The sequence below is a fragment of the Uloborus diversus genome, unplaced genomic scaffold (assembly GCF_026930045.1).
Source record: "Uloborus diversus isolate 005 unplaced genomic scaffold, Udiv.v.3.1 scaffold_449, whole genome shotgun sequence".
NCBI lineage: Eukaryota > Metazoa > Arthropoda > Arachnida > Araneae > Uloboridae > Uloborus > Uloborus diversus.
In genome coordinates this window covers 126,781-138,043 of record NW_026558625.1, presented here as the reverse complement: position 1 = coordinate 138,043, position 11,263 = coordinate 126,781, and the positions used below count along the sequence as shown (strand labels likewise).

Sequence of the window (11,263 nt, the reverse complement as noted above, 5' to 3'; positions counted from 1 at the left end):
CTTATTTCAGTGAAATTATGGACAAGCAGTCAGTCTAGTACATATGTTTGAAAACTAAAACACATAAAAAAGTACTTCCATTTACCATAATGAAAGGAAAATTTAAAAAGTTGAAAATGATTATTAAACCCTTTGCATTTTGGCTTAACTTTTGACATCACTTTTTAGCTCTGTATTGTCTTAGTTTTTATAAAAAATAAAAACATTTATTTTTATTTATAAACAAATAAATATTCCAAACATAATGCAAAAGAACTTACGGCTTACTTTACATGTTTTTCCCCTCACCTTTAAATTTCCAAATTCTTCAACATTATTAAATTTTAATCTATTTGATATCACTTTTAATAGACGAAAGAGTAAACACTAAATTTTTTGTGCAAAAGAGATGATGTGGAACAATTTATAATTTGTTTTAAGGTTGAAAAGGAACATTCACTAGAACAGTTTGATACAGGCAAAGGTATAAATAGAATTATTTGTAAAGCAAATGGACAATTCCACGGTGTTGGACCTAGAATTTGCACAACATTTATCAATAAAAGTTCAGATTTTCTAGACAAACAGAGCCATTTTTTTTTTTTTTTGCTCAATACTTATGCATGTAGAAACAATTAAAAAACCTACGAAATTTCTAGAAAAAAGTTCTAACTTGAAATATGAAAAACGTCATGGTGTTGAACATACATTCAAGAGATTCTTGACATGTCACGTCAAAAATAAGGGTTTGGCACAAAAAATTCAACACTGGTGTAAAATCAGAGTTAATCAAAGCATCTTGGTTTTATTCGACTTTGGATACATTTCTTGTACTTTATCAGATAGAACTTCAATTATTTCCGTAACAATGGTTGACGCTAAATAGTTTACACTACCTTTACTGCCATTTAATCGTACATGCTCAGCTGAAAATAGACCATGGAACTTAATTCTCATTCCGTAATGAGTCAAAAGTCTTATGATCATCAAAACGCAAGTCAGTGTAGAGAAATGAACTTGGTAGCATAAAACTAGTCCCTAAAACCTTCTTTCAGATTTTGCATTCAGACTTCTAAAAGTTTACTTGATTATTGTCAATAAAATTAGGTGTTATAGAGCATTGTGAAAAGGAATGCAGTTTTCCAGTAGAAATTTGAATTTTCACGGAAAGTTTTTCTCATGATACATTCTCACTTTTTCCCAGATTTTTTTTATAGAGTTCCTGCCACATCCACAATGTAGAATCATGAAAATAAAACTCCTGGAATCTTCATCATATATTGATCCAGTGTTTTCAAAGTCAAATATCGATCCAGAATTTACTCCAGTTTCAAATGTTAGTTCAGAATTCTCAATGTTCGACGCAATTTAGAATGTCACTGTTCGATTATGATTTCGAGTTTTGAAAACACAATGTCGATCCAAAATTTTCACTGTTTCACATCGTTTCAGCAATTTCTTCAATGTTAGATATCTACCCAGAATTTTATTCAGCATTTAATATTTCTTCAAAAAACTTTTGCCTTATTTCATTACTTTTATTTTGGAAGACAAAGTTCATCACTGCAAAGAAAAGCTTTCTCATTGAGTTGCTCCAATAACGCTTTTCTCTTTCGCTTTTTGAAATTTTAGAATGGATTAGACATAGTTAAAAAAATTCACTGATGAGAATGATAAAATATCATTTAAGAAATGAAGGCAACAATAAAATTTTAAGGAAAGTATCTCCGATATTCGGACAAAAGCATTTACCATGTGCAGCGGCGAGGAAGAGCAACAAAACACAAAATGTGCAGACAAAGTTGAAGTTTCTTTTTCGCCGGTTTTTAAAAAAATACAAATGCGTTTAAAGTGAACTCAAATAGCTCCATTTTTTGAGGACTCCCTCTACGTTCAAAATTTGTTTTAGCATTCTAAAACAGTTTGTGGAGCTTCAGGTAATCAGGCTCAGTGTTTAATTGCTCACTTAGGAAAATGAATCATTTTTCAGATTTGTTTCAAAATCGGTTGAACATCAAAGAGCCATCTTCCGCCCAATATTGGCTTTCCAGAGTTTGACCAATTTTTTGCCAATATTGTCTCACAGTCTAAATACAATAATGGTTGCGCATTGTTAAGCCAATATTGGGACAAGATTGTATGTCAATCTAAATACAATATTGCTAATGCAATGAGATGCCAATATTGGCACAAGATTATCTGCCAATCTAAGTACAATATTGTTAATGCAATGGGAAGCCAATATTGGCTTAACATTGCAAAAATCGTGCCAATATTGGCCAAGACATTGCCAACGTGAACAATCTCACGCCAATATTGAGCCAAGATAAAATGCTACTTGGGTGTATATTTTATATACAGTAGACATGCCTAGTTTTTATTCGGCTCATGTTTATCTGGATCAAACTTGTATAGTTAAAAAATATATATTTACTTAAATAATAATTTAAAACTGTGAGTGCAAAACAGTGCTGCAACTAGAAAATAAGTTTTAAGGGAGACATGTTGAAAAATAATCTAATCTGATAAGGGTGCCGGGGTTTCTCCTCCGGAAAATTTTGAAATTTTTAGTACTGAAAACGGAATTTTAGATGGTCTTTGGCTCCGCGGAAATTTGTAGAAATTTAAGGCGTGGAACGCGATTATAGGCCATATTTATTGACGTTATGGCAAGGAATGCGGCTCGGAGACTCTCCCTAATCGTTTTTTTTTCTTGAAAAATAGATTAAAATTTAATTTTAATCTCCCTTTCAAGTTTTTTGAAATTGAAGTTCCTAAAACGCAATTGCAGGTTAACTTTGAAGATTTTTACGAGGAGGGGATTCTGATGCTAACCCCTGGATTTTCCTAAAAAGTTCTAAAACTTTAAGCAGTATTCTAAAATATTAGGAGGAGGGGTTCAGAGGTTATTCTACTTAAATTTTTAGTTAGTTTTGTTTGAAGAACCTAATTCTTCACGATATTAAAGGAAGGCGATTCGAGGACTCTTGCTCGCATTTTTTCTGAAACTGGAGTCTCAAAAACGCAGTTGTACGACCATATTTGGCAAAATTAGGGCCCTTTTAAAACTGAAACAAAACAAAACCCGAGTTTCGGCGACGCAGTTTTAAGCAATGTTGATAGAATAAGCGATGTTGTTCGGGGGCTTTTTCTGGAAATTTTGCGAAACTGAAGATCTGGAAACCAAAGTTTGAAATACTCCGTAATGCTATTGGCACGGGGGAGGGGGGGGGCGTTCGTAGGAGTAGCATTTTGAAGAAGATTTTATTATTTTCAGACAAACTAGAAAAAAGGAAAAAAAAATGCTGGGAAACTTTTCAATGAGAATGTTTTGTTTTTTTAAATACCATAAACAAACTTCAACATTAAAGTTAATTTTATGTCAAATTTACACATTTCTTTGGTTTTTATCATGTTTCCACTATGGGAGGGGTTTAACCCCTAAAACCCTCCCCTTGGACACGGCTCTGCTTTATATATATGTATGTTAAATAAATATGGTACTATATCTATTAATGTAATAAATATAATTATATATATATATATCACATTTATGAACACATCAGGTGTCCCTCCCACCCCCAAATATTAAAACTTCTTTAAAATCACCCCCCTAAAAATTTCAATGGTGCATTTTAAACTCCCTCCCTCCTTGTGGACACCCTTGCAGAAGTATTGTTTGTTTCAAGATACATACAAAGGTGCTCAGGTTGTACCTACTAAAAATTTTAGTTGTTGTTCCAAGGGATTCGGTCTATTCTTTTTTGTGGGGGAGGGAGGGGGGAGAAGAGGGTGTTCCATTGCTTTTAAGGGGGTGGAGAACAACTATATTATACTCAATGCCTTTGTTGGAAAAAATATTTGGGAGAAATCACCAAGAGAAAAGGTGGTTTAAAACCAATTTTGTTTGCATTATTTTAAAAATAAAAACCCAAGTAATTTGAGGGACAGTAAACCACCTCCAACTATAGAAGTGTATATATACATATACAGGATGTCTCAATTAAACGTTTTAGAACTTACAAGAGGGGTAGGGTGCATCCTGACGACTTGAAATCATATAGTAATGCAGGGTTGGAAATGCTTTCCTAAAGTAGTTATGTAAACAGAAAAGCACCATAAAGGAAAGACACAGTAAGTGAAAAATATTTTTCATAATACATATGAAAGAGCAAAAGGTACATGGTTCTAAGTAAGTGTCCGAAGTTTTTTCACCCAGTTCTAATGCACACCTCACATCTTCGGTGCATGAAACTCCAAACAGTCTAGAATACTCCCGGCATATCTCAAATTACTTGGGTCGGGAATGCATTTCTAACCCCACCCACATTGCAATATGATTTCAAGGAGTCAGGATGCATCCTATCCCTTTCAGAAGTTCTGAAACATTTAACTGAGACACCTTGCATAATTATGTGTAAGCCCTTACACACAGACCCTGTAGTGCAGGGAGGGGGGGGGGGGGAGTTATGGCTCAAGAAGCCGAACTTCATAAAAAAAATAAAAATAAAGGAACTTACTGTCCAACCACGGATTGTATGGAAATTTTAAACGTCCAGATAAGACGAATCATGGCCCCACTCATTGCACTGGCGCTTAAGGATTGAGTGGGGCCACTGTTTAAAGGCAGATGAAAAAGGTAAAACAAACAAATCCGTAACTTATAACTTGCTTTGGAGCTTAATGAATGAGAGTAATTTTTCATCGTGTTTGTGAGAAGCTTTCTTTTCTATTCTCTGAAATTACATTGCACCACAAACTGTCTGAAGCCTGTAATTTACCCCAAAGAAAACACATGAAACGGAATGTTTTACCTTTTTCACTAGTAATATTAACCCCCATAAGGTAGCGTATTAGAGCTCTGGAGTTGTGAATACATTTTTTTCCATTAAAATAATTTTAACAGCTTTCAAAACGAAAGAATAATAATTAAAATTAATAAGCCCATTAAAATAAATACATATAAAAAAAAATCGTTTCTTTTTCCCCTGCTGCCAGTGGTGTAGCTAGGGAGGGGCAGAGGGGGCGGTCCGCCCCGGGCGGCACTTTTTTGGGGGGGGGGCGGCAAATTCACACCTTTGATGCGGAAAAATTTAACCCGTTTTCTCAATAAGGAAATCATGCTTTTAATCTATTACTGGAGGCAAAAAAAAAGAAAAAGTGTCTTTGAATTGTAAGGTTTTAGTACGACTACGATAATAAAATTACTCTAATACAACACATGTGTTTTTATTGTGGACATCTCAGCACTATTGTTTGTCTTTTCTCTTCTTTCGTCTGAAGCTACAGACTGAGGGAGGTGGTGTAAAGTTAATGAATCATGTTTTTTTTTCTCTTTGCTGTGAAGGTTAACTATTAAGGAGGAAACAATAAATTTCATAACTTTTTGTTTTATGATGAAGCTACCACTTGATTTTAAGTAAGTTCCTACAGGAAACCACCATATTTAAAAAAGAAAAGAAAATTCTTTTTTTAAAGGAAAGTGCCAACAAGAGTAAAAGGAGAGAAGTTTAAAATGGTGGGCGATTTCTTGCTCATTTTCAGGATTACATTATCTGTTTCAATAATTAGTTTGATTAGTCATTGACTACAAAATTTTCACTAAGACAGAATGAATTTTATGTTCATTTTATAAAAAAAATTATTCACAACTCGAATAATAATTGCTTTTACTACTGTATTATATCAACCAATTCCTTTATGCAATGAGTTTTACATTTAGTCATGTATTTTAAAGAAAGGTTTTTAATTAGTAAAATGATCTCTATAGGCAAAGCCTTAGAACATTTCGACTTCCATTGGTGAAAAAGAGAATCATTCAAATTTGGTAATAATCCAAATTTGTTACCAGATCTAAGGGGAGGGGATGAGCCTTGTTCGTACGCTAGGTGGTAACTTCTGAGTTTGTCAACATTAGGTGAGTCGCTCAACCACGGATCCAAAAGAGAGTTATTTTGGAAGACCCTTTGAGAAACAAATTGACCCTAAATTTGTGTTTCTAAAACTTCAAATTAGGAAAATTTCCTTTGTTTCTTCCTACTGTCACAAAACTAAAAATGCATTTTCAGGACGTTAATTTTGAAAAATTTCCAGAGGAGAGAGCCACTTACCATCCCTTCCTCCCTTAATTTGTCCAAATATAGCCTAACAGGTCTTTGGGTGGCTTCATTTTCACTCCCCCCTTTTCGTTGTCTAAAGTGTGCTAGATAATTTTAAAATATGTTTTGAGGCCGGAGAATTTCGATCAACTGAAGACTGCTTAAAACTGCGTTGTTAAACTCTCAATAAATGTCACATTTTTCGGAAAGAGCAATTGAATATTCTTATCCCTTAACGTCAACAAACAGTCCAAAAGTGCAGTTTTAGGCTTTGAGTCTCGAACCATTTTAAAGGAATAACGCTCACCCTATTCCTTCATATCTCATCTTTTAGCCTAATATTGATTATTGAGTTTTTATAACTTCAATACCAACAAATTCATGAGGGCGGTTAAGCCCTGACCCTTCTTGTATAATGATTAAAGAGAGTCTAAAGTGTATATTTAGGACATCAACTTCGAACTTTAAAATCCCAATGTCTCCCAAAATAGCTTAAAGTTGGGTTTTTGAAACTTAAACTTCAAAAAAATTCTAAGGTAGGGACCCCAGATGTGCACAAAATCACCTAACGTCATCACAGATGGCTCCAAATTTCGTTTTTAGAAATTTCTGAGGGAAGACCTCAACCCCCCCTTTTTTTTTCTCAGTTGTGAAGAGCTTAAAATGAGCAACAGTTTCGAAAAATATTTCGGGCGAGAAACCCCTCTCTTAACTCTTTCTCTTTACATTGTCCGTCAAACAATGGCTGAAGTCGCGTTTTTAGGAAGTCTTTTTCAAAAAGTTTCAAGGGGAGACGGAAAAACCATTTGACTTCAACATTTTTCGAAATATTTGGAAACTTATGGCATCAAAGATAGCCTATATTTGCGTTTTTGAAACTTCGTCGTCGAAACAGTTTCAGAAAGCTCCTGAACGCTTCCTATTCTTCTTAACGTCATCAAAGATGGACTAAAAATTAACTTCTAGTTAGAAAATATTTATGCAGGAAAATCCAGTCTTTGTTGGAGTTAGGAGAGACCTTTACAGCACTAGATACAGCCTACATTTTACGTGTTTTTCAGTTTTGTTGAAAAGCTTTCCGGACAGCGCATCCGAACCCTCCCCAATATCTTCAGGTATTCAAAGTTTGCCTAAAAATTGATTTTTAACACTTAAGTTTCGGAAAATTTTCTTGAAAAGTCCTGACCCCCTAACGTCATCAAAGAATGCATAAAACTAAGTTTGATTGTTAAAAAAAAATCTGGAATGTTTCGGTGGGATTCTGAATCCTTTATTTTTCTTCTGCAAGAAAAATAAAAAGGAAAACAAATAAGTTTGTTTTCTTGTTTATTAAAATCTTATTAAAAAAAACTTTTAACTCTTTAATGCGTCAACTATTTACCATCATAAAGGGCGGCAAATTGAGGAACCGACCCGGGCGGCAGAAAGTGTAGCTACGCCACTGCCTGCTGCCAAAAATAATTTTTTAAATGAATTAATGCACTTAACAAAATAAATAAAAACAATAAAATGTCAACTTAAATAATTTCCATTGTCAAAAAAAAAAAAATCGTCCACGCATATCTTTTATGTAGGAACATAAATGGCTTCGAGTTTATGACTGAATACCTAAATTAAAACTTTAGCATGAAAATAAAAACAAGTCATATTAACAATAATTATTTCACAGTTAAAACCATAGCTGTGGAGTTGGAGTCAGTGTCAATCTCATTTTGAGATAAAGGAGTCGGAGTCGAATATCCAAGAATCGGAGTCAGTCCTCTGTGTATAAATTTTTGCCAAAGCTACGAAATCAGAGTTGAAGTCTGGGAGTGGGAGTTCGATTAATTGTCGGGCACAGGAGCCAGAGTTGGAGTCAGGTGCCCCTAAATTCTCGGAGTTGGAGTCTGGAGTTTGTCGGCAATAGCTATTTCCAACAAAAATTTGTTTGAGGTAAATCTGTCTTCAAGTATAGAATCTACATAGACTTTGTTTTGCCGTAGGCGCTAATGTTAAGGGATTAGAACTGTTCAAAATTGAACGGAAAATTGTTCAAATCAAAAAGATATTTTATATACAAGTTTTTCATCAAAAGCTTTTTCCTACAAAGTTTGTTTGAAGCAAATTCGCCTCACAGTTTGGAATTGCCTTGAATTTCCCCCGTAGGGCTACTAGCAGGAAAAACTAAAACCGAACGCTAGAAAGAGAGAATGAGCCAACGGCTGAATCACTATAAATACTGCATACCTGATTTGCAAAACTTTGTCATATGTCCACCACGTGCGGAAAAAGATGTGTGCAAATCATTCGAGAACTTCATGGAACACGATGGAACATCATGACGCCGTCTTATCTTTCGATGCCAGAAGGCGAAAGTAGATCTTCACGATTTGTTTTCATTCTTTACCAGAAGTGAGTTACAGTGAAAGCTGCTTAGCAAAGCGATGAATTCCTTAGGTTATCATTACACCGAGAACATTCACAGAAAGCTTATGTTTAAATGACTTTAGTTGTTTGTAAATTATGAGATACATATAATAAATTACTTTCATATACTTAGGATAAACTTAGGTTTATCACAAATGGATTGATATTTTCCAGTGGGCGTAGCAAAGACAAACTTACAAGTCCTCTTCGTCTGAAAACACAAGATTAGAATGGTTTAAAATAAAGGTCAATAAATATTTTAAAGGCAAAGGAACAGAATCGCATGATAAATTGAAATAATACACAATTTCAAAAGTGGATGCAATCGGATTTTGAAATGGTACATAAAAATTGGGACTACATCAAAAAATCGTGAAAACAAGCTCCAAATGCATAAAAACTTGACGATAATCTGCAAGAACTGGCAAATATACTGAAGGAATTGCAATATTAAATGCAAAATCGCACTTTTGGTGCAAGTTTGTCTGATTTTGGTGCAGAAAAGTCCATTCAGCAGTCTTTTGGAGCAGTTTTGTGCAGGATCAGTGATTGGCGCATCCCTGAGCATACCTTATTTGGAGTGAGAGGAAAATTGAAGGAAAAAAACTAAAACCTCTTTTCTTCAAGATAACTAGAGACTCTCAAGATAACTCAAGAACTATGGTTTTGTTATTATTGCTTTTCATTGGTTATTGTTACTAAAATCTCATTTTGTACAAATCTGCTGCATTGCACCATTTCTCCCAAGTTTGTTTATTTCTATATGAATTTAGATTTTGAAAGAGAGGCAGCAATTTCTAACTCCCGAGTCCTTGAATAAAGGGATTCATGGAGCCAGAGTTCAATCTTGGCTGCATCACTCAATAATATCAAGTTTTTATCTGTTTTAAATAAAAATCTTTTTTTTTTTTTTTTAACTAGAAACATTTGAATTTAAGGTACTGAAAATGGGAAAGTACATTTTAAAATTAGGTTTGTTTGTAAAGTAAAACTTAACAGCAGCAAAAAAAATCTAAAAGCAAAATTGAAAACAAATAAATATCTAATTGGTTATCCTTTTTCCTTGCATTGGAACTCATGATTTTGTTTAAGTAACCATGCCAAGTTTCAATACAATCCGAGACTGCGGGAGTTGAACCACACTCTATCTTTTTCTTTTATTCTAAAATAAATTTAAGAAATAAAAATATTATTGAAATAATGAATAAAATAAGCAGATATAAAGTAGCGTATGGTATAAAAAACTCTCCAACGTTTAAAATAATTGAAATATTTGCAGGATGCAAAAAGATTGAAATATCAAATAAGGAATGCAATTTTCATCAAACACATGCGAAGCATGTGTTTGATGTCGTCGGCATGTCTCCCAACATGTTTTTGGCAGATATCGCGAAGGATGAAGATTTGAGGGGGTAAAATAGAAAAAATAAGAAAATAGGGACCAAACTTGATATACTTTTTGAAAAATTAAGGAAATTTTCAGAAAATTAAGGAATTAGACATGAATCAGCTGTTTAACTCAATGTTATAAAACAAATATTAAATTTTGTCTCACAATTATAGTTTGCAACACAGTTAAAATTATGCAGAGCTGATGTGGTTGTATATGTTTTGCTTGATATTTAAAGCATTGTCATCCTTTGATATACATGATCCTTTTTAAAAAAGTAAAAAGGAGCGAACTAAAAAATTTGTTACCTTTTAAACAAACATAATAAATTTCAAAAAATGAAATTCTAAATTTAAGCACACTGGTCATTTGTAGCAATAGACATGTGTTCAGTACTTTATTGTGCAATAAACTGACAAGACATTACATTAAAAAATAATTTTTATTTATCAAAAATCCAAACATTTTCCATACATGGCTTTTTTGTTGCAAGAGGCATTTCAGAAAATTTGCGTTTTCTTTCTTTTTGATAGACCTGATACAGAAACAAAAATCCATGAGATACAAACATCACAATGTAATTCAAACTCACTAAACATACTTGAATTAAATTTAGAAAAAAAAAGAATAAAATGAAGGAGGTTGATAATCAAAAAAAAAATAAGACAGTAAGATTCATTATAATTTTTAATGGATTGTATGATAAGTTCTAATCCCTGCAAGTAGGATACAAAATAAAATTAATTTACAAAGAATTTAAATAAATGATTTTCAGAATCCTTGAAACAGCTCGTTACTTGAACTTTTTTTACGAAAATGAGATTTGGTGCTTGGTCCAATACACAAACCGGAGAAGACCACACCAAAAGAGTGCCAATAGCATCATTTAACCAATGAATAGAATTTACCAGACTAAATAAAATTTGAAGCTCATGTCACAATGCACAAACATTTTTTTCATCTCCACAATAACACTATATTCTTTTAAACTTTAATATGTGGTAATAGTTTTGTCTACTCCAGTGGCGTACGCAAGGGCAAGAAGGGTCTTTAGTTGTTTCATTTGAAAAATTCATACATTAATTTTAAATTTATCCATTATTCGAAAAGTTAATTATTATTTTCCATGTTTCCCCTGTTTTTGTTTCATTAATAAAAAAAAGTATTGCAGAGGCTGGATTAAGGGGGATGGGGATCTTGAGGGGACATTTTCCATGAGCGACAGTCCATGAGGGGAGAAGCCTAAGACGTTCATTTTTTTTCTATTTTATTGATATTGAAAATAAAGTTACAAAGACATCATTCATCAAAGATCACCTGAAAATTGTGTCTAAGATTGTTTTCAAATACTTATGGAGTCCCAAGCCTTACCTATGCCTAACATCCCCAA

At 33.4% G+C, this 11,263-nt stretch overlaps 1 protein-coding gene across 2 annotated transcripts in view; it reads right to left on the bottom strand.

Moving 5' to 3' along the window:
• Positions 1-10,296: 10,296 nt before the first annotated feature.
• Positions 10,297-11,263, bottom strand: part of LOC129233482 (nucleolar complex protein 4 homolog) — a 101,472-nt gene continuing 100,505 nt past the window's right edge. For both annotated transcript variants that reach the window (XM_054867501.1, XM_054867502.1), the window contains exon 14: positions 10,297-10,408. In XM_054867501.1, coding sequence (XP_054723476.1) covers positions 10,316-10,408 — 93 coding nt within the window. In that variant the 3' untranslated portion in view covers positions 10,297-10,315. The remainder of the gene's footprint in view (positions 10,409-11,263) is intronic.